The 24,867-nt window shown below is 41.6% G+C and overlaps 1 protein-coding gene across 1 annotated transcript in view; it reads left to right on the forward strand.

The window, feature by feature from the left end:
- The window catches only part of dapk1 (death-associated protein kinase 1), a 92,547-nt gene that overhangs the window by 55,728 nt on the left and 11,952 nt on the right, over positions 1 to 24,867 (forward strand). Inside the window, exons 13-20 of the mRNA XM_078251389.1 lie at positions 3,850 to 3,948; positions 5,282 to 5,380; positions 8,413 to 8,511; positions 8,661 to 8,858; positions 9,407 to 9,604; positions 15,042 to 15,140; positions 20,464 to 20,541; positions 23,228 to 23,444. Of these exons, the coding sequence (XP_078107515.1) occupies positions 3,850 to 3,948; positions 5,282 to 5,380; positions 8,413 to 8,511; positions 8,661 to 8,858; positions 9,407 to 9,604; positions 15,042 to 15,140; positions 20,464 to 20,541; positions 23,228 to 23,444 (1,087 nt within the window). The remainder of the gene's footprint in view (positions 1 to 3,849; positions 3,949 to 5,281; positions 5,381 to 8,412; positions 8,512 to 8,660; positions 8,859 to 9,406; positions 9,605 to 15,041; positions 15,141 to 20,463; positions 20,542 to 23,227; positions 23,445 to 24,867) is intronic.

A 24,867-nucleotide genomic window follows, 5' to 3' on the forward strand; every position in this document is an offset into this window, starting at 1 on the left:
TGGTCGTTGAAACACCCACCAAGGCCAAGTCTGGACGACCATCGTTGGCATTCTCACATGTGGCCAAATGTGTTGTGTTTAGTTTCCTGGGAAGAGGTGAGAGGACAGCATTGTAAATGGGGGAGAAATGGTGTCACTGACCTCCCCTGTTAAGCTACGGTTTCTCTCTCCGGGTGTATATGGCTTCCTTTACATCCCTTTCCAACCCATCCATCCTTTCTGTCTAAAATGTGTACCTGATAGTCCTTAAAAGAGTGTCCTTTACCCTTTAGATGAATGTAAACTGCTGAGTCTTGACCTGAGGCGTTGGCCCTTCTGTGTGGGCCATGGGTTTGTGTAACAGTTGTTTTGTTTCTCCAATATACATGTCTGTGCATTCCTCCCTGCATTGAAGAAGTCTCTCAGATGAGAGGCGAGACTAGACTGGGTAAACCCAGCCCGATCTGCCGGCAATTTGAATTCGCCCTGCAGCTCAGGCTGGAAACCTGTACGTTTATCTATCCTGCTTCCATTACAAATTTGCGGGAACCAATTATAAACTGGCTTATCCACCTGGCACGCTATTTGCGGGTTTAACACAATGATGATAGAGAAGCGACCAAGCAGCTTTTTGTTTAAATTCAACAAGCCGGCCACCGAAGCGCAGTACTCCATGGCAGCAACCCGTTGATGCCGCTGTCGCTGCTACGGCACCCGGCTCGTTGGTCTGATTGATTGAAGGACTATCCAATTGCGTACAGAGTCATTTGAACTGTGCCTGTTGATCACGCCTCTTGTGCAGAGAAAATACAGAGCAGACTCCCCAGACTAATGTTCAATCTTAAAAGACTGAGCTTGGTCTGGTGAGAGCCAGACTGAGCTTGGTCTGGTGAGAGCCAGACTAAGGCGAAACGTCTTCAGGGCACCTTTTAACCATATTCCAGTTGCCTTTGAGTTTAACCCTTCCCTGGATGACTGAGAACTTTCAGATATCTTTTAGAAATTAGACACTGTATAAAAACTGGCAGATAACAGATATGTCTCTTGGTTATGATCATCCTAAACAGAAGAGCAGAAGAGACTGTAGTCAGTTAAAAGAAACAATTTTCCATCTATATTTAATCTCCTTTACTAACTGGACATGGTTAAAAGACGTTTTGTCTCTCTTGTAAGAGATTTCTTAGGTCGGTAGGGAAACCTAGTCATTTAACCTCTGTGGGGTCATTGTCAAGATGATCGATACTGCTTTGTTCTTTGCTCCTTGCTGTTGTAACGACAGTCATTATGGTCGTTGGAGACATATCGACCGGTCGTTGAAACACCCACCAAGGCCAAGTCTGGACGACCATCGTTGGCATTCTCACATGTGGCCAAATGTGTTGTGTTTAGTTTCCTGGGAAGAGGTGAGAGGACAGCATTGTAAATGGGGGAGAAATGGTGTCACTGACCTCCCCTGTTAAGCTACGGTTTCTCTATCCGGGTGTATATGGCTTTCTTTACACCTCTTTCCAACCCATCCGTCCTCTCTGTCTGATGGTCCTCAAAAGAGTGTCCTTTACCCTTTAGATGAATGCTGAGTCTTGACCTGAGGCGTTGGCCCTTCTTTGTGGGCCATGGGTTTGTGTAACGGTTGTTTTGTTTCTCCAATATACATGTCTGCGCATTCCTCCCTGCATTGAAGAAGTCTCTCGGATGAGAGGCGAAACGTCTTCAGGGCACCTTTTAACCATAGTCCAGTTGCCTTTGAGTTTGACCCTTCCCTGGATGACTGATGACTGTAGATTATTATATGCTAAAAAGGTATAGGTTTGATACAGAAATAAATAGACCAAAATCTCCACTAGGCCGGCCAAACACTGGCTGCGTCGTGTGAGCATGGCGTTTCTGTTGCGTGTCAGCTGCGTGGCGGCTGCGTGGATTTTTCTGTCTTTACACACCAAAAACATGTCTGATGCGACGCTGCTGCTGCTAGCCTTGTCAGTATATATGTATGCTTCCCATTGATTTACTGCACTCAAGCAGTAGTATACTTCATGTTAAACGTAAATATATACTGATTTGATTACAGCAAAGACAACGTCGGCAGTATTAACGGCAAAATAGGCTAAAGAATATTATCGTTCTGTATTGACAGGTGCAATATTTGAAAATCAATAATTATTTTTTTTTTTAAATTACATTTATATCTGCATTTATGTCAAAGACTTTCAAACATATACACATCTTCCAAACATGAAGATCTTCTCCTATTCTATTTTGCCTTGAAACATTTCCAACACGCTTGCGTGTCGCGTGAAAAATAGCCGTTGGTTCTATTTCTAGCATGCACGCGTTTTCGGCGCGGCTCGAGCCGCGCTTGAGACGTGCGTGTCACGCAGGCAGTGTGCAAGCACGAACCTGTTTAACATGGGAGCCAAAATAAAAACGGACACGCCACACAGCTGACACGCTCATGCGACGCAGCCAGTGTGTGGCCAGCCTAAGAGATTATGATTGATAGTGTTTTGTGATCATTGCAACAGAGTTGTGCGTAGTCATAGAGGTGTTGGTTAAAAGTTCTCCGGGCGAGGCACATCTGCATTCCCCGAACAAAGGAAACTCTGATGCACAGATGGTTTAGCTTAAGCTGTAACTATAAAATAGGTCACGGTGGCCTCGAGAAAAGTACATTGTGAACAACAAGTAGAATCAGGAACAGAATGAACTGCTTGTGTCAGCAGAAGAAGATGCAACACAGCATAGTGGCCTCCACCCTGGCGTGTGTTGTGAGAACATAACAGTCCCTGTGCTGGAGAAGAAGACAACGCTCCAGAGCGAGGAGGGGTATAAGAGTTTAGGGAAAGGATAGAACGGAGCTCACTCGGAGGAAGAGATACGTGGACCGGCTCCGACTATTTGTCTGTTGCTTGGGAAACTTTGTCTCTGCTTTGTGATCCACAGATCTGTGTCTGTAACTCTCATGCTTGACTAATTAAAAAGTACTCTTTCGAAATAGTACTATCGTCTCATTGATTCTTGTGTAGGATCGGTGTAAAACCAATTTAAGAATGCACGGGGAAGAGTAATTGGAGTCAGGTTTTGGTACCCTTTTTAGGGACACACAGAGGATTTCCCCAACAGAACCTTCAGATATCTTTTAGAATTTAGACTTCTTAATGATTATAAATTTTAATGATTAACCCGGACAAGTTCAAAGTGTGTCAGTTTCCACATATTTCCTTCATTATTAATATGTACTTTGAGAAAGAGGACATTACAGAAATGATGCAGAGTTAAAAAGACCCACTGTTGTGAAGTGCAGAGAACGGTTTTGTGTCCAGACTTACCAACTCTCATCTTCATTCTGCTTGCTGTTTCAACGGGAAAGAGACATATTGCTGACAGCTGATGGCCGATGGGGGCACATTATGTTATTAAACTCAGTGAAGTCTAGAGGAAAAATGGAAAGGAAAAGAGGAGTGGGAGAATGAGAAAGTAGTAATATGCCGAGGAGGAGAATAGTATGGATAGTGACAGAGAGCTTAACTTTGTTCTACATTTAAGTTTAGGAACTGCTTCAGAAAGGGTCATCTTGCCATGTTCTTCTATCCTCTTTCCTTCTTTTCTTTTACCTCAGCCTGAGTTCCTTTCAACATGTAGGACACTCTAAAAAACCATGTCCATGCTGTCTGGAAACCTTAGATACTTCTGAATTTATTTCCTGAATGCCTGAACTTTTAAAGAACCTGTGGGAGAAAAACAGTCCACATATTCTTTATGTGTAATTACATGCTGTCAGATAGAGATTTACAGCTTCATCTTTAGCACACATGAAAGATACACAAACACATCATGGTCACAGAAAACTAACGAAATATATGTATATTGCAGCATGGGACTCCTCCCCTCCTGATTGCAGCCGGCTGTGGCAACATTCAGATCATTGAGGTGCTGATGAGAAAAGGCGCAGAGATCCAGGCCCATGACAAGGTAAAGACTCATCTGTTCGGTCCAATCAGTGTGGCTCAGGCATCAGAGCAGAAGAATGTGACAGTCTGTCGTTTGGATTATGATGGGGGCTATCTACACTATAAATACATAAACTCATTGCACTCAGCTGTACTGCACAAAGTACTGTAGAGACTAGCATATGCTGCAGTACACCCATATGTTTTATATAGCATGAAAAAGCCCTTTAGATAGATAGATACATGATCCTTCCATAAATTCATACATATGTACCAACAGAACAGCTTCAAAATATGTAAACTACAAACTGCTTGGCAAAATAAATGAGAAAAACTATTTACATAAATTCAACATGCTTACTTAAACACTACTGTCACTGTTTTGGTTAAAGAACGTGTTTCACGTGCTTCAATATTATGGTCGTTGTCGAATGATATTGTGATAAAAAAATGTCAAAACATAGAGAAAAAATTCCCAGAGCCCAAAGTGAGGTCTTTAAATGTCTTGTTTTGAGAAAGAGAAATAAATATTCACAAATTCATAGCAAATATTCACATGGGAGAAACTGGAACTGAAACTTTGGCATTCTGTCAAACATGTTTGACATGTGATCTAAACCAATGATTGATTATTGGCATTACATTTTTTTAAATTAATCAACTGATTGTTCTTGCTTAAAATTGATCCTATACAGTCTAGTCTATACATGCAATGCATAACAGTCAAACAGACTGTGTTTAACTATTGTGTGATTTTGCACGTTTGCCACATTGTAATATATACTGCATACCAACCTGATAGTGTAAAATAGATTTCACCACATCGCCAAGCCCTGGGGAGAGGTTTGTTCTTTTGTGGTTTTCTTTTGGATGGTAGCAACTTGAGCACATTATAAAAGTAGAGTCTAAACTTGAATACATTGACCGTAGTACTCATTTTTTTTCAAGTCTGATCAATTCCTTCACTGCATATCTTACACTTGTTGTGTACTTGTACATCTGGAATCGTTTGATTTATTGTAAATCCTCACAGACATCTGTGTCAGTAATTTGCAAATTACTGACACATTGTCACCAGATTTCTAGTAGGTTCAGTTTTAAACCGTTACCATTAGCTGACATTTAACAACAACAAGTTGGCGAGTACAGCTCGAAATTGTATAAGAATACTTTAACGGGGCAGGCAGGATGCTAGCACATCGTCAAATAGCTCCAAGCTCTTTGTCAGAAAACATGCTGTGCAGTATTTTAGGCGGATGTGTTCATATCACCGGGCTGCAGACACATCCCCGGATAGCTTGATTTTCTAGTAAAGGTCAGGGATAAATCTTGGAATTTTCTTCTCTTTTGAACAGAGTGGAGCCAATGCTATCTACTACGCAGCGAGACATGGCCATGTCGAGACCCTGAAATTCCTCCATGACAAGAAATGTCCTCTGGATGTCCAAGATAAGGTGAACAAGTGCCTCTTTTCCTTACACTCACACATACAAACGCACACACATACTTACTACTACTCACCACACTTGGTTATCTATCAGCAATTACTCACTCACTCCTACCCAGCAAACCTCTTGAGAAGCATTACTTTGATTCTCCAAAATGTCCAGATATACACACACACACACACACGCACACGCACACACACGCACACCATAGTAAGCACCTGGGGAGGAAACCAGTTACTCTGGCATTTTATCAGCTTATTTGCTGTTGCTATAGAAACAGGTCTTGCTGAGAAAGAGATGTTTTGTGTGTGTGTGTGTGTGTGTGTGTGTGTGTGTGTGTCCGCTTTTGACGCTGGTGTAACCTCGATCACAGAGCTGGCTTGGGCAGGCAAAATCCCAAAAGCATTTTTTCCAACCCTTCAATCATTTTACCTGCTGGTGGTTTCCTCGTCTGTCTGAGGATCATCTTCAACAAAGTGATTTTTTTCCTATTTTCTGTGCTTTTATTTAATCCCCTTAATTAAATAGCTCTTGTAAAGTTTTTCTTTTCACCAACATAGATCCATTAGATGCTATTTTAAGCTGTCCACTCTCCCACCTACAAGCGAACACAGTGTCTCGGGTGTCGTTTCACATAAGCAGCATCTCTGCTAACAAGCTTCAGGTCTGACTGGCAGCCATAAAGTTAAAGCTGATGGATCGATTTCTAACGAGTCCTGTGTCTGCATAAACAGGACAGTGAAATACAGTCATGTGAAAAAATTAGGACACCGTATGAAAACGTGTTTTTTTAACATATTTAGACATATGGATATTTAATATCAATTTTAACAATACTGAGAGATTCAAGTAATATAACTGAACAAGTAAAACTGAAGAAAATACTTTTTAAAACTTTCTGTAAAATGTAATCAAATAAACATGCAATTTCTGGTGAGGAATAAATTAGGACACCCCCACATTTTGTCCCTCTTAAAATGGCTGAAATCACACACAGGTGTATCACATCAGGTGCACATGATTAGAACATTGTTACTCAGCATTTTGAAGGAGGCTTGCCCTATTTAAACCTCAGACATTCAGTTTGGTGTGCTCCTGACTGTTGACGTGAGAGTGAACACCATGGTGAGATCGAAAGACCTGTCTGAGGCCTTCAGAAAGAAGATTGTTGCAGCTTATGAGTCTGGTAAGGGATTTCAAAAGATCTCAAAAGAGTTTGAAATCAGCCATTCCACTGTCCGCAAAATAGTGTACAAGTGGAGGACATTCAAAACAACTGCCAACATGCCCAGGTCTGGCCGTCCAAGCAAGTTCACCCCGAGAGCAGACCGCAAGATGCTAAAAGAAGTCTCCAAAACCCCTAAAATGTCATCATGGGACCTACAGCAGGCTCTGGCGACTGTTGATGTGAAAGTGCATGCCTCTATAATCAGAAAGAGACTACTCAAGTTTAATCTTTACGGGAGTTGTGCAAGGAGGAAACCTTTACTCTCCAAGAGAAACACTTAGGCCACACTGAAGTTTGCCAGAGAGAACGTAGACAAAGAACAGGACTTCTGGAATAATGCTCTTTGGACAGATGAGTCTAAAATTAAATTATTTGGACACCAGAACAGAGGACATGTTTGGCGCACACCGAATACAGCGTTCCAGGAAAATAACCTCATACCAACTGTGAAGCATGGAGGTGGAAGTGTCATGGTTTGGGGATGCTTTGCTGCAGCAGGACCTGGCCAGCTCTACAGTGTATCAGAGGGTGCTTGAGCAACATGTGAGACCATCTGTAAGAAAGTTAAAGCTGAAGTGGAACTGGAACCTGCAACATGACAATGACCCTAAACATACCAGTAAATCCACCAAGGACTGGCTGAAAACCAAGAAATGGAGAGTCCTGGAATGGCCCAGTCAAAGCCCAGATCTTAATCCCATTGAGATGCTGTGGGGTGACTTGAAACAGGCTGTACATGCAAGAAACCAGGTTACACCAGGTTAAAGCATTCTGCATTGAGGAGTGGGGCAAACTTTCCTCAGAACGATTTCAGAGACTGGTAGAGGGTTACAAGAAGCGTCTCACTGAAGTTTTTTCAGCCAAAGGGGGTAACACTAGGTATTAGGGGGTAGGGTGTCCTAACTTTTTCCTCAGTTAGAATATGCATTTATGTTGTTGTCTTTTGTTTAATGAGTAAAACAATGTTTACCTGCAATTAGATCACTTTCTTTTCCAGAGATAAATAAAACAAGATTAGACATTGATATGTGAACATTTCTTAATGAATAACTGAAGATTTAATGGTGTGTCTTAATTTTTTCACGACTGTATGAATGCCTTGTTTGAGTGGAGGTTTGGGAAAGTGGCTAACTTAGCGGAAATGGCACGACGAACAGGAAAATCATCATATCCTTGGATGTCACTTTAAACTTAAAGGTGCTCTAAGCGATGTCACGTGTTTTTTAGGGTTTATTGGTGTTTTAAGCCCCCAACGTCTCAGGCAGCGCTGCCTGGAAGGCACTAGGATTAGGCAATAGTTAGGGTTAGGTGCCTTGAAGTCAACGGTCGCAGCGCTGCCTGGAAGGAGACGTTTTTAGGCTACAACATTTTTTGTCACATACAGTGAACACACTGTAAAAAAAAAAAACCGTGATCTCTGTGGACAGCCCGACAACAAACGGCAACAAAAACAAACTGTGCCATCCTGCACCACCAAACATAGCAAACCGTCTTCCAGCATTCCAGCCAATGACCGACAAGAAGGATTTGGGGGTGTGGGTTGGGGATTACTGCGCGGAAGGGAGGGGGAAGGGACGGGATGAGGAGGAGGGAGGGGCGAGCTAGCCTCCGTTTTGTTTGACAATACTTCGAACGTCAACAAGAAGTGACGTCACCCAACATCGCTTAGCGCACCTTTAACTTTTGGCTTAAAACATAAAACTCTCAAGACATCTTTTTATTGTATTGCAAGTTGTGGTTTACATAAACCTTTCTGTGTATTTGAACTGCTTATAATTTGTTGATATTAATTCTTTGTTGTCTCCTTTAGTCAGGGGAGACTGCTCTTCATGTGGCGGCCCGCTACGGCAATGTGGATGTGGTGAGCTATCTGTGCAGCATTCGGGCCAACCCAGACCTGGCTGACAGGGTAAGCACATTCACAAAGTCACATACAGCTAAATTAGAAAGTGGTGTGTGTGTGTGTGTGTTTTTTTTTTTTTTTTTTTTTTAAAGACCTTTCCTCAACCAAAGGACCAAAGGTTTTTAGTCTTTTGCATTCTACGTTTTCATCTCCAGGAGCAGGAGACCCCACTGCATTGTGCTGCGTGGCACGGATACTCACCAGTAGCTCGAGCCCTCTGCCATGCAGGCTGCCACGTGGACGCAAAGAACCGTGAGGGGGAGAGTCCGCTGCTGACAGCATCTGCTCGGGGCTTTGTGGATATTGTGGAGTGCCTGGTGGAGCACAAGGCCGATCTAGAGGCGACTGACAAGGTGATCAGACCTGAACAATTCAGCTTAGTTCCACTCCTTAAACGGTTTGCCCGATTTATTTTCATGTCAGACGGAACGTCCTGCTGGCCAAAAAGTTTAATATGTTGGCCCTATGATTGCAACATCCCCGGTTTGAGTCTGGCTGGAAACATTTATGGCATGTCATTCTGCACTTTGCACTGGATTCCTGTTTCTCTCTCTCCTGGGTACTATCTAGTAAAGGCAAAAATGCAAGACATAAATAAAATTAAAGTACAGTTTGATCTTTTGATTAAAGGCCAATTTCTAGTGATGCACTTGAAAAATAAGACATAGTACATATCACCTCTCAGGACATCACAGACTGATTTGAAAGCCTTCATTTCTGCAAAGTACTTTAACCCTGCTGTTAGTTTCACATGAACAGAAATGTGTTGAAAAGCGACAAAATTCAATAATGTGACACTTGAGAATTGTGTGTGTGTGTGTGTGTGTGTGTCTCTGTCTGTGTGTGTGTCTCTGTCTGTGTGTGTGTCTGTGTGTGTGTGTCTCTGTCTGTGTGTCTCCAGGACGGCCACACAGCCCTCCACCTGGCTGTACGGAGGTGTCAGGTTGAAGTGGTCCGCTGCCTCCTGAGACACCACTGCCACCTGGACCAGCAGGATCGCCATGGAAACACGCCGCTGCACATCGCCTGTAAGGATGGAAACCTGCCGGTCGTCATGGCGATCTGCAGCGCCAAGGCCAGCCTCGACATGCCCAACAAGGTGAGGACAAACCTCTGCCCACCACACCTATGCGTCTTCAGAATCCATCCATCTTCGTCCGCTTATCCGGGGTCGGGTCGCGGGGGTAGCAGCTCCAGCAGGGGACCCCGAACTTCCCTTTCCCGAGCCACATTAACCAGTTCCGACTGGGGGATCCCGAGGCGTTCCCAGGCCAGGTTGGAGATATAATCCCTCCACCTAGTCCTGGGTCTTCCCCGGGGCCTCCTCCCAGCTGGACGTGCCTGGAACACCTCCCTAGGGAGGCGCCCAGGGGGCATCCTTACCAGATGCCCGAACCACCTCAACTGGCTCCTTTCGACGCGAAGGAGCAGCGGCTCTACTCCGAGCTCCTCACGGATAACTGAGCTTCTCACCCTATCTCTAAGGGAGACGCCAGCTACCCTCCTGAGGAAACCCATTTTGGCCGCTTGTACCCTGGATCTTGTTCTTTCGGTCATGACCCAGCCTTCATGACCATAGGTGAGGGTAGGAACAAAAACTGACCGGTAGATTGAGAGCTTTGCCTTCTGGCTCAGCTCTCTTTTCGTCACAACGGTGCGGTAAATTGAATGTAATACCGCACCCGCTGTGCCGATTCTCCGACCAATCTCCCGCTCCATTGTCCCCTCACTCGCGAACAAGACCCCAAGGTACTTGAGCTCCTTCACTTGGGGTAAGGACTCATTCCCTACCTGGAGAAGGCACTCCATCGGTTTCCTGCTGAGAACCGTGGCCTCCGATTTAGAGGTGCTGATCCTCATCCCAGCCGCTTCACACTCGGCTGCGAACCGATCCAGTGAGTGCTGAAGGTCACAGGCCGATGATTCCATCAGGACCACATCAGCTGCAAAAAGCAGCGATGAGATCCCCAGCCCACCGACCTGCAACCCCTCTCCACCCCGACTACGCCTTGATATCCTGTCCATAAATACTACAAACAGGATTGGTGACAAAGCGCAGCCCTGGCGGAGGCCAACTCTCACCTGAAACGAGTCCGACTTACTGCCGAGAACCCGGACACAGCTCTCGCTTTGGTCGTACAGAAATTGGATGGCCCTGAGAAGGGACCCCCTCACCCCGTACTCCCGCAGCACCTCCCACAGTATCTCCCGGGGCACCCGGTCATATGCCTTCTCCAGATCCACAAAACACATGTAGACCGGTTGGGCATACTCCCAGGCTTCCTCCAGGATCCTTGCGAGAGTAAAGATCTGGTCCGTTGTTCCACGACCAGGACGGAATCCGCATTGTTCCTCTTCAACCTGAGGTTCAACTATCAACCGAACCCTCCTTTCCAGCACCTTGGAGTAGACTTTACCGGGGAGGCTGAGAAGTGTGATACCCCTGTAATTGGCACACACCCTCTGGTCCCCCTTTGTAAAAAGGGGAACCACCACCCCGGTCTGCCACTCCTTAGGCACCGTCCCAGACTTCCACGCAATGTTGAAGAGGCGTGTCAACCAAGACAACACCTCCACACCCAGAGCCTTAAGCATTTCTGGACGGATCTCATCAATTCCTGGGGCTTTGCCACTGTGGAGTTGTTTAACTACCTCAGCAACCTCCACCAGGGAAATTGACGACAATCCCCCATCATCCTCCAGCTCTGCCTCTACCATAGAGGGCGTATTAGTCGGATTTAGGAGTTCCTCAAAGTGCTCCTTCCACTGCCCTATTACCTCCTCAGTTGAGGTCAACAGCGTCCCATCCTTACTGTACACAGCTTGGATGGTTCTCCGCTTCCCCCTCCTGAGGTGGCGAACGGTTTTCCAGAAGCACCTTGGTGCCGACCGAAAGTCCTTCTCCATGTCTTCTCCGAACTTCTCCCACACCCGCTGCTTTGCCTCTTTCACGGTAGAGGCTGCAGCCCTTCGGGCCCTTCGGTACCTTGCAACTGCCTCCGGAGTCCTCTGGGATAACATATCCCGGAAAGACTCCATCTTCAGTCGGATGGCTTCCCTGACCACCGGTGTCCACCACGGTGTTCGTGGGCTACCGCCCCTTGAGGCACCTAAGACCACAGCTCCTCACCGCAGCTTCAGCAATGGAAACTTTGAACATTGTCCACTCGGGTTCAATGCCCCCAGCCTCCACAGGGATGCACGAAAAGCTCCGCCGGAGGTGTGAGTTGAAAGTCTGTCAGACAGGGGCCTTCTCCAGACGTTCCCAATTTACCCGCACTACCCGTTTGGGCTTACCAGGTCTGTCCAGAGTCTTCCCCCACCCCTTGACCCAACTCACCACCAGATGGTGATCGGTTGACAGCTCCGCCCCTCTTCACCCGAGTGTCCAAAACATACGGCCTCAGATCAGATGAAACGATTATAAAATCGATCATTGACCTTTGGCCTAGGGTGCTCTGGTACCAAGTACACTTATGAGCATCCCTATGTTCGAACATGGTGTTCGTTATAGACAATCCATGACTAGTACAGAAGTCCAACAACAAACAACCACTCTGGTTTAGATCAGGGAGGCCGTTCCTCCCAATCACGCATTTCCATGATGGTCTTCAGAATATGGCTTCCAAATACTGGACTAATATCAGGCTGTAATATCAGCATTGGTTAAAAGAATAAATAATTTAATTCTAGTGGTCTAACCAGGTTTTGAGATCTGGCAGTCTGTATGACTACATACCACTGATGATAAGTGAGATCATATGACATTACATTTTATCAAAAGCGACTTACTTTTGGGTAATCATTTTGGGTTAAGAGTCTTGCTTAAGGACACTTTGACATGTGGATGGTATGAATCAGGGATTAAACCACCTACTACACCATTACTTTAGGTTTTTCCAGATCCTCCTGTGGGTTCATTGGGTGCTTCTGGTTCCAATATTATATTGCGTAAACTGACACTTTTTATTTTCCTGTTTAGCAAGCTAGCAAATATTTAACCAAAAGCTGCTAGTAGAATTAAGCACCAAAAATAACATCATTTTTGCTAGTAGCATTACATGATGCATTTCACTATCTTGATGGGTTGACTCTAAATTGTTGAGATTTTCTAAAGACCTTATAGGTAGCCAAGAGTAGAGAAGAAATGTTTTTTTTCCAGTTTGGTGCGGAAGAATCTGACTGGCCTGCACAGAACCCTGACCTCAATCCTATCCAACACCTTTGGGATGAACTGGAACGCTGACTGAAATGACATGTTTTAACAGTCACATACTTTTGGCCATGTAGTGTTAGCTGTTCCATCCAGGCTAAACTAGAGCTAACTACAGGCTAAACAGATGGATAAACAAACATAGAAAGCAAACATATTAAAGGGATTTCTGGAAATACATGCAGCCTGAGGATTTTTGCTGTGTGATCCATTCTAATCTTGAGTGGCCTCATAAATCCTGCATTCAGTATATTGCTTATAAAAAATATTTAGTGAAGGTATATTTACTGTAGTAGTAGTTCAGTAAAATTCAGAACTGATTTGAGCTCCCATTGAAAATCTGTGAGCATTTTTTGGCCGGAAAATGGTCTGATATTTGCAAACTAAGCAGCTTTTTTTTCTTATTTGGATGAACAGGTCCTTTTAAGGGAGTTCTCATGTACAGTACCTAGTTTATATTTGACTGAAGAGCCCATCTATATTTGCCTCTCTGCCAGGTACGACATCCCACAAATGTTTCTGCCTTTTTACTTTCTATTTTGAAGCCATCTATTTTAATGTGTTCTGTGACAGGATTGCTTTTCTTCAATGCTGGTAGCCCTCGGAACAGAAACATTTTTTCCCCAGAATAGTTCAGGGAAGTGATGTGCATCAGAAGCAGACAGCACTGCCAGATATGTTTTTGATTTATTCATTATTTTCAGCTTCTGCTTGTTATTGTTTTTTCTGAAGCAGCATATCACACATTGCTGAGTCTGTGCCTGGATTTGTCTTCACTGTCTGCTGCAGACTCTAGGGAGATAAATGAGGGTGAAATTTGAAAATGTCTGTTTACAGCAGAATAAAACAGAATGAAAGCTTCTTGTTTTAAGTTGTGACAAAAGGGAATTGATTGGAACACTGCCTTCCAACAAGCATATTCTATAGAGGGTATTGATATTTTCCAACGCCTTTCTTCGGTCTTCTGGCACAGAAAACTTTTATAGAGGTGTGTCTGTATTTGGGGTTTACTATAGACTATATTGTGGTCAAAAACAGTGATGGTTAGCGATTATTACTGTCATTATGGAAACTACACCGTGCAGTGTGAACACAACACAGTGCTCCTGCTCTGATTACAAGTTTTATTTACCATAACCCCCACCGGAGGGCCTTTCTACCAGTCAAACAGAGGCCGTAACACAAGTTATTAGCTATATAACAAGCCATAATTGTCCAATTAGCCGTTTTTTTGCTGATTTCCACATCAGATTAGCAGCAGGTTAAGTAAAGGTACAGTCATATTACATTTTTGTCCTATGAATATTCACTTCGCCTCCCATTTCACTTCTATTGAAGCCTATTTAAGCAAACTTTTCCTAGCCAAGTGCTGGGCAATTTCAGTTGAACGAAAATGTAATGTGACTTTACCTTGAAGCACAAGTTGTACTCTCTGCGTCTGTGAGGGTCTGTGTGACATAAATGTCATTGTCTACCCATGTTCACAAAGATATGGATTTGTACAAGCCGACAAACACGTGAACACATCTGTGTATCATCACACGGACCTTCAGACATGGGCAGATGACAAAATGTATACTATGTGGGTGCAGGCAGTATAACTTTGGCTTTTGCGTCCATTTTTGATTATATAAGGTGGACCAGATAATTCTTGAATTTGTTTATTTTGCACAATAAAATCAAGACAACAATCACACAAAAAAGTGAAATAAAAAAAAATAAAGATTGTGCAGGTGAGATTAAGAAAACCCCTAGGGGCTTATAGAAGGAGTCTCACATAAGGAAGAGAGGAATAATATAGATAATGAACAATTACAAGTGTCCTAAACAAAAACAACAAATTGAACACAAGTAAGCACTGAATTAAAAAAAAAATTAAAATAAAAGCATAAGGTTGGGTACATAAACGTCAATGGCATAACATCAATTACAATAATATAGATACAATGAGGATATGTGGACTGATGTGTGTATGTGTAAGTCGAAATGACAGACAGCAAGGCCAAAGAAAATGGGATATGAATAGTTCAGATCATTACAGATAGTTAAGTGTGGTTAATCAGAAAGGGCTTAAGCCTCTACTATACTTGACAGAAGTTGACTGAAAAAATGCAGTGTTAATATACCTGTTCCAAAGCTGAGCTCCCCTGTATCTAACAGCCATGCCTCATCCTGTGGGATCTTTATCCATTTTCCACTTGATATGAAACTTAACAAAAATATTCTGCGATGTAGCCAATTACAGTCTTTGCAGTTTATTTTTACATCGTAGGCTGTAGATGTCAAACCAAAACATTATTCCTATTTTTCACTCTTTATCCAGTATGGCAGAACTCCCCTCCACATGGCTGCGAACAACGGGAGCCTTGAGGTTGTCCGCCATCTCTGCCTGGCTGGAGCCAACATTGACGCCGTCACCAATGTAAGTCACTGCACAGCTTTCTGCTTTTCACTGGTTTCCTTCACTTAAAACAAAACAGGAGCTAAACATATGTCATAATGCGTTATGAGGAGAATTTATCTCAGGCACTGCAGGCAACTGTGAAAACAATTTCAGTAAAAATCCAGTCCAGCGTTTTGACATTTTGATTAATTACGCTGTAGAAGCTGTTTATTTTTTATTTGAACACTGCTGCTCTCAGTAGAGCTGAATACATTAGTACGTAGAGAGGATTTGCCTCCATAATAGATTTTATCATATGAATCTTCTGAGAGCTTTGGCCATTGTTGAATGAAATGAACAGCTTACATGACATAGCTCATACAAACTGAAAACATCTCTGTCTCTATTTGTTCAAATAATGGCTCCTTTGGTGAGTTGTTAGTGTCCTGCATGACACTGCTCAGTTTTTACACTTAATAAAAGTAGAAAAACTGATGGAAGCTTTTTCACTTAAACTGGATTTAATCTGCAGGAATTCATTATTAGCAGGGCCCTCCTGATACTGAGCCGCACCACCTTTCTTTTCTACAATCTCTGCCTCTGTGGGTTTAAAGCTTAAAAATCGGAATGGGTTTCCTTACTTTTTATTTTTGAAATTGACTTAACCTCTCTACTCCTAAATTTCCCTTTAGGTAGCTTCAAAGTTTTGACAACACAGTTTTTTTTCCTCTGAGTACATTAGTGGCTCCTAGTTTTGAAATATTTAAACCCAAGGTGTCCATTTTTATAGCTACACCATTACATCAGATACAAAAGGTTTGTTTATTTTTTTATTCAAATTTTTGTGTAATACAGCCAAGAATATTTGGTATCTTTAGAAACGTTGGAGTCTCAAAGCTAAATAAATAAATACATTTGCTATTCATTCATTTTTGTAAACTGTACCCTTCAGATATGGTGAATTTTATGCTTGCCTTTACCACTGTGCACTGACTAAAAGACTTGAAGAAATATGTTTGAATGAATTAATCAATCAGAGGCACTGTCCTGTAATTAGTACCAAATTGCAGTTATTTCTAGAAAATTATTGAGCAATAATTAAGAAATGATGGACCTGTAAAATAAAGGGTAACCAAAATTTCTTTCAGGACAAAATATTAAGAATGTATATTTTAAATTCAGTACATCCACTGCACTCATAAGTATGTGTTTTTATATTTAAGTCAATTTTAAATGAATTCACATGAACTAAATGTACTGTGGATTTCTCCTTTATTCTCATTCTCATGTTTATTATAATGTACAATGAAGTAGTAAATGCAGTCATGAAAAACAAGTGAGTGTTTATGCAGAGGTTGTGTCAAGAGTCCTAAAGAAAACTCTTACATTTCATGACTTTATTGAGTTGTTTCAGCAGAGACTAAACAGCAGGTGAAGCGTTGAGGCTCCGACAGCCGCAGGCTATCAGAGCTTTTATCAAACGGTTCAGGATCACAAAGAGAGCAGAGTTGCTACGAGGAGTCAGAGACTAGGTTCACTCATTTCCTCTGGGTACGAGTGTGTTTGACCTGAGTATGGGTAGGAGTAGTTCATGTCCAATGATTTTAGATGCTGTACATAAAACACTTTGCTCGTCCTGGTGTTTATAACCTCCACTCTGTCAGCTGATATTTCTCCTGTAGCCCCAACACATGGGTTCATTTTACCCATGTTCAAAGAGCCAATAGAGCGTTTGTTTTATCACTTTTATATATATATATATATATATATAAGAATTTAATTACTTAAACGCCGTCGATTCTGACGTTATTAAGCTGAAATGATATCTGACCAATCCACATTACATACCGTTTCTTCATTAGTGTCATGAGTTTCAGTATTTATGCAGTTACATTCATTAAGCGACGATGGGCTGCCGATTCAGTTTTTAGTGCCACAGCAAACCTCATAGTTACATAAACAAGGAGGTATAACAGAAACAAATGATAGATTAGATCATTTTCAGCAAAAAAATTTTTAAATTTTGATGGTTTTCAGTTTTTAAAATGTGCCTATTTGATGCTTTTGTTTGTCTTATTAATATTAAAAAAAATCTAATTCTTTGGGTTTTGAACTGTTGGTCGGATAAAACACCCAATTTGAATATGTTAACGTTGATTTTTGGGGAATTTCTTTTCACTTTTTTCTTACATTTAATAGATAAAAATGATTTTAATCGAGAAAATATTCAGCAGCACTGGTCAGTTGAAAGCCCTACAGTGAGGTATACAGATTTTAAGTACTGTATATTGTAGGAAAAAAAGAGCACTGATATCAGATTGATATAAAATAATTAGTATTGGCGTATACCCTGACATCAGGTAGGTATCGGAATCTTTATCAGGAGAAAAAGAATGTGATCATTAATCTATTGTGAAGTCCGATCTGGGAGTCTCATGTAATCTTATTAGATTAACCCACAAACCTCTTGAAGGCTTGTTTGACTGTTAAGTGTAATTCTTCACCTGTAACATCATCTTTCCTCTAAATTTACTCATCTGAATCACATCCGAAACTGCACACTGTGTCGTTCATAGAAATATTGTCATAACTCAAACCTGGACTCAATCTGGTCAATTTCGAGTATTCTTTGTAATTGTCCTTCTCTGCAATCTTGTGCCAGCTTTACCCATCTGGCTTTTAAAAATTCCTGTAATAGGAAGCCCTAGGAAGATGTCTCAGAGTTGATTTCCTTGTCATTTAATTGTGGTACTAAGGCACTATTTCCTTTTTGATCTGGTGAGCAAATATCTTTTTTGTCTGCTTTTATTTCGATAATGTTATTGAAAGGCGTTTAAATAAAGGCTCCAGTGCCTGATGTCCCACACTGAGGTTTCTTTCTCTCTCCTTGCATTATCTACCTGTTAATATTGTATGGCAGCTGATGTGCTATGCATGTTTAATCTGGCAAAAGCACATATAGAGATGTATTATTCATCATCCAGTGGCCTGCGGTCAGCGTGTTTTTGTGGAGCAGCTTTGGGAGGACAACCTCAAGGCTCAGTTTCTATAATTTTCTCTGTTTTAACGTGTCATTGAATACTGAAAGAATACATTTGTGACTCAGTAGGGTGAGCTAGCATTGTGAGTTTGAATTTAATTTTCAGCCTCTGTTGTCTTCCCCTGTTGCTCTGCCTTGTATATAATCACATCATAAACACATATTGAATTTAATCTAAAGCAGAGGTACTAGATTATCTAATATCTAATATTAATTTTGTGGCCAACATAACACCAGTCGTTCACATCATCTGCCAGTTGCTAAGCACTGATAGTAATAGTCGTAACACCCTGCCATCTGTAAGAGCGAGCCCCGTAAAATTACTCACATTTAAATCACACTCAGTGGACTCATGGTTTGACCTGCACTTCATTTATTACATTTTTGACATTTAGCTGATCCAAACAACTTAAAGGTCATATGGGTGTTCTGCCCATATAATATTATGTGATCTTATTAGTGAGCCAAATAAATACTAAAACTAAGAAGAGAATAAAGTTAGAAAGTGATATTCTTTTCTTTCTTCTAGATAAAACAATCCGTAATTAGTATCTTTTCATAACAAACCCAGTTGAACATCCTTTGCTGTAATGGTCTGCAGAAGTAGGAAGCGCTCGGTGGGCGTTTCAGGCTGTCGAGCAGATTTCCCTGTGGAGCAGCAGCCAGAGCCGGACGGTGACAGATGGCTGCATTACCAAAAGAGACATGAAACTGTCGGGATTTTAGTGTTTCTGTGTTGAGAGAGCGTAACAAATAAGGTGTGTGTGTGTGTGTGTGTGTGTGTGTGTGTGTGTGTGTGTGTGACACATTTTGCTGGACGATAAATTGCCCCAGAAATTATTGCGATAAACGATAATATTGTCGTTTCATCTAATATAATGATAATGGCATAATAATGCAGGTACACCTTTTCAAAGATCAATAAACTTGTATTTCTAAAGAATATTTAACACTGGAAGACATTTTAAATATCCATGTCTTTGATCTCCTTTAGTAGGTTGACTTTCACACTGTTGTACAGTTGTGGAATTGCTGTTGGTGACACGTATGTTCTCCCAGGCAATTCGTACTGGCTGTCAAATGTTTGCAGCATTCGTCGAGTGTGTGTTTGTGCAATAGACTACGGACTGTACTACATTTAACAATTATTTATTAAACACTAAATATTAAATGTAAATAATATATAATTAATAAATTATATCTATATCTATGTGGCTATCTGCCACATGGCGAGTAAATGTTTGTATCAAAATAGTTCTGTTTTTCAGTCTTTATTTTGGCGAAGGTGCAGCTACTTTCTTCTGTTCCTCTGCTGTCTGCAGGTCGGAGCTTCGCGGGGACGGGCCGACACACACACCCACACACACCCACACCCAAACACTGGCGCACACACAAAAACTGGCACAGACACCAATTAATTAGCTAGTAAGTGGCGATTTTTGGCAGCCAGCCTTCCAAAAGAAACAACCGATCATTAACCGTTGACCGACAATGCTCTGTGCATTGTCGAACACATGCAGCCACTTTCCTAAAACCGCTTGCAAGACAAGTCCACAGTGGCGTGTATGGAATGAAAGGGAGAAAACAGGACGCCGAGTAATACGGCGGATATTTTTTTTTTTTGACGGCGCCTTAACTGCAAAGTGCTGCGGGAAACCCTGCTCCAACACCTAGCGTTTTCTCTGTCTGTCTCTGTCAGAGAGAGAGAGAGAGAGAGAGGTGTTGAACTCTGCAGCTGAAGTTAAACTACTGAAATCAACTGCATGAAAAGAAATTCCACAGATTTTTCACATGAAAGTATTTTTACTGGTGTAAAATTTGCCTCAAGTGATGTCACTTTAGGCAAAATATCCAGGTAGCACAAGAAATAATTCTCGTCCTCTACAACAATGAACACCTCAAAAAGTCAGCCTGACCCTTTTCCGGTTGTCTCTCTTTGAAAAATAAGTGATCACTATCTTCTCGTGATTTGGCAAAGCTGCTTGAATCTTACATGCTGTGCAGTTCACATACACCCTGCTTTAACCATAATCATGTCAAAACTGTGTTTGTGTGTTTGGCCTGATCAGCAAACATCATACCGTACAATACAGTTAAATGTTTCTATTATTAACATACTGTATGTAAGTGCAGTGTGATTCCTTGTTCTAAAAATGACAAGACTGAAAACCCCTGAGATGTTAGGCTTCCTAAATGAAATGTCAGCAAAGATGTGTATTAGAAACACTTGAGCGTACACTCACAACAAACAAAATGTAAGGGATTATCTGTTTGCTCAAGATTTCTCATGCATTTATTTATCCCTTTCTTTTTCTCTCTCAGGATGGAAAGACAGCAGAAGATTTGGCTCATACTGATCAACATGAACTAATTGTTTCTCTGTTGGGAAAGCTTAAAAAGGTAAAATACGACACAACTAAGCCTATCAATAAATGGTTTATTATTTAAATATAATGAGGGGGATAAAAAAGATTTGACACAAAAGCAGGTTTCACAAACACTCATCACACTTGGTTTATTTCAGTGCAGAGGTGTGGAGAGATACGTATGCAACAGTAAGGTGTTAGATTTCAGCATTTTTAGACATGTTGTGGCGGCACTTTACCCAACATACAGGTAGAAAAGATTATAAAAGTTATACAGTAGCTGAAAGTTTTTTCTCTTCAAAAACAATAAACAAATACTACTCATCAATGTCTTAGTTTTGAGGTACTGTTTTTGACAATAACACAACTAGTAGCTTATAGAACGTTAGAAATTAGCTTCAAAACTTTATAATGCTTTGTGGGTGTTTACATGTTACATTTTAGTCTTTTGACTGACTAAAAGTATATTGAATGAACTGGCTGGGCTTCAGTGTCTTGCTCAGAGGCACTTCAACAGAACTCAAACCATATGGAAGTGATAGTTCGGGCAGCAGCTAAACGTATTTTAGCCACCTAAAAAGATCAATATCAATATGTATCAAGTGTGCACTATATTTAGAGTATTTTCACCGCTTCACCTTGCCGTCAGCTGGCCCTTTTCAACCGGAAACTGAAGCCGTTATAGCCATCTTTGATCTCTTCAAAGCCACCAGACTCCTTTGACAAAAACAGTAATTTTACCTCACAGAACACGGGAGTTGCTGGTCTACCGCTGCCTCGATCGGTTAGTTTGTTTGTGTTCCTGTGTGACTTTTGGTGAATCCAAACTAACCCTTTAAAATGTCTGACAGCAAGGTAAAGCAGTGAAGAAAGTATAAATATAGCGTACACTTAAACTGATACATAGTTTTTTTTTTTTTTTTATGTGGGCCTTTTTTTAAGGTGGCTAAAATACGTTTAGCTGCTGCCCCCGTCCACAGCAGTACATTGCTTTACATCCGTGTAAGTACTCCAGTCTGTTTCTCCAAACTGGGGACATGCCAACTGCTATCTACTGTAGGTAATAGAATAGTACCTTCTCTGAGTTTTCACATCAAAATATCCAGACTATCCCTTTAAAGTATATTAAATGAACTGGTTGAGCTTCAGTGTCTTGCTGAAAGGCACTTCAACACGACAGGACTAAACACCTAGTTACATGACATTAAGCTTTTCTGTTTGCACCAGGTGTTCATTCCAGTGTGCCCATTCTGACTCGAGTCACACCACTAGAACACAGTTTTTACCTAAAGCTAAATGTTACCAACTTCTCCTCTAATACATTTTTCCAGAAAACCTGCTGAGATTCAGTGCACAGCGTGAAAACATGACAGCAGCAACTGTGAAAACAGTCATCCTCTGCATATGCTGAGCTAATTTAAGACTCTTTGACACATTGATGCCAGTTTTGACTTCCCAAGAACCCAGCGAGGAAGAAAAAAACCCACAGTTCTCGTCCTCTAACTTCTAAAGAGAAAATATAGATACGTTGTATTCTGCTCAGATGTGAATCACACTTATTGAAACGTATTGAACTTTATTTATTGAATGTATTAACATGACCCTGGTGGGAGTAGGGGGGGCTTTCATATCCCACGCAACCACTCACAATCTTTGAAGCCACTTCTGGTACATGACTCATCTGTTGGATGGTTAAAAAAAAAAGTGTCTTTTATGTTAACACTGTTGAATTGGCAGAATTAAAAAAAATGGCTTTCGTTGTTTACATATCTGAGTGTACAGCGTGCTTTATTCTTTTACACCAGTGAACTTCAACAGGGGGTCCTCAGAGTCATTGCAGGGGGGCCACCAAATTATTGTTTAATACTTTTTTGAAAGTTTTTGTCCCAAAAAATTAAAAAAAGTCTGAAAATATCAACATGAATCCAACATATTAGCAAAGATAAATTGGCATATTCGTAAAACAACAACAACCTGAACAATGATGATACGCTTAGTGGCTTGTAAGGTACCCACTATGGTAGCCATCAGTTAAGCTTATGGATTCACTGTGTGTTTGACATTAAAACATGATGATATATGACTATGTAAAAAATTATTTTAATAGCTTAGTATTGTAGGGCACCATAAAAAGGTATGTGTAAAGGCTTTAGGCCGCCCTACACGTTATTGTAGGCCCAGTTTATTATGCAAGGGCCCTGCTCGTCTCTCTTTCAGTTAAGGGGTCCTTGGCTTAAAAAAAACGTTGAAGACCCCTGTTTTACACAGTTCAACTTTCTTAGATAAGTGGTTGGATAAATAATATTAGGAGGATGGACACCAAAACGGATAGTTCACTTTGGTGTTTAAAGCACACTAGATACATTCTCAGCTACAAGGTATTAAGAACAACAACATCAACCACTCTACACGTGACTCGCTTGTGTCGCTGTTCCTCTATGCCCAACACATTTTTTGGTTGCCATGTGTATACACACATGAAATACAATTTGTTCTGCAAGCACAACTATGTCTGATGTGTTTGGATTCTTTTCAAAAGAAGATACAGTATGTGGAACATAATCTGATAAATTGAAGTCTGTCGTTTAGATTTTTGGGGCTCCTTGAAATGAAAATATGTGGGAGTCAATGTCATACAGTAGATAAACGTGACTTCAGTGTAACCTGAACTGTCAGTGGTTTCTAATGAATCCCTTTTTTTTTTTTTTTTTTTGGGTCAGGACAACCACAAACTGAGCTACATCCAGCAGCTGCGGCCCACTCAGACCGTCCAGCCCAGAATAAAGCTGAAGCTGTTCGGACACTCCGGAGCAGGGAAGAGCACCCTGCTGGAGTCTTTGAAATGTGGCATCCTGCGCAGCTTCTTCAGGAGGAAGAGGACACGCTTGACCAATACAACCCGCCACCCCAACTCCCCCATCAACTCGAAACCTGCTGGTAGGTGACAGATGAAGTTGAGATAATCCCTCACAAGCTTTCACCTGCCGAGGACCAGAGTGATTTATTCTGCCAAAACCAGGCCAGGATAATTCATTTTCCGTAATATTTAGTGCATAGCAACAGTGTTCATTTAATGCTTGTTCCCCTTTTCAGACATTCATTGTTCATCATGACATATGGTTGGCGTATTTATCCACCAAAGATAAATTCCACCAGAATTTACCTGGAAAAATCTTGGCAAACTGGTGCTGATGATGATGTTCTTCCATCCTTAAAGGGGTGATATAATGGATAAAATGGTTATATAGGGTATTTCACACTGTTCCTTAAGGTCTCCTAATGGGGTATGTCACATTGGTTGGGCTGAAAATGGCCCGGGTGCTGTTGCTGTGTATGCGCACTAATGCAACCTTGTGAAATAGCCCAAGAATGAAACGAGGTTTTCTTCCTTATATGGTATGCTCATGAATATTTAGATGAGCTGTGCGCTGATTGGTTGGTTTACAACGAGCGAAGCACACGCACACACACACACACACACACACACACACACACACACACACACACACACACAGCCCCTCCCCTCTGTGCACACCGCATCTCCATGTCCCCATGTAAAAAGCAGAGCAGTGCAGGCCCTTTTGGTTTGGATTAAGGAGGGCCGATATTCTTCTATCATTGTATGTCACTAGGGCTGCAACAACATATCAATATGCCACTCAGTCGCGGAGATAAATTGAGTTGAGCGCAGAGCAGCGCTAAAGAAAGAAAGAAAAAAAAAAGCAGAGCGGGGGTACAGGAAATATGCAGCCCAGCCCCATAGTCGCGTCCCCAGCGGCCGCCTCCCAACATATGAGGCGTCCTTTTCAGCCGTCTCCCGGCGTGTGAGGCGTCCTTTCCCCGTAGGGTATTTCGTGCTGGCCACCACGAGAAAAACATCCCCGTGAACACGTATCGATAGATTAAAAATAACGTGACATTTACACAAACTGCCGTGAGACCGGGTTGAAATAGAGTGTGTGTGTGTGGGGGGGGTCTGTATCTGCTCTTTGGGTTACTTACCTTTACACAACTATTAACTAAAACAACAAGTATGTATTGAGTTGATGTAAATGAATGCTTTTTTGTTTTTTATCCGATTAATCGAAAAAATAATCAACAGATTAATCGATTATTAAAATAATCGTTAGTTGCAGCCCTATATGTCACAATATTGAAATACAATGCATGGTGATGAACAGATTTCCACAGAAAAACTGTTTATGGATCTGATGTTTTTGATTAATCCAAATAATGAATTATGTGAAAAATCCATTGCTTTAAAATCAGACCTTCTCATTGATTTGTAACATTGTCTACAAAGGCCTAATACACACAGAAATAAAAAAGGGCCAAGCCAACTCAGTATAAAAGGTAAAGA

This window comes from Sander vitreus, chromosome 5 (genome assembly GCF_031162955.1).
Source record: "Sander vitreus isolate 19-12246 chromosome 5, sanVit1, whole genome shotgun sequence".
Lineage (NCBI taxonomy): Eukaryota > Metazoa > Chordata > Actinopteri > Perciformes > Percidae > Sander > Sander vitreus.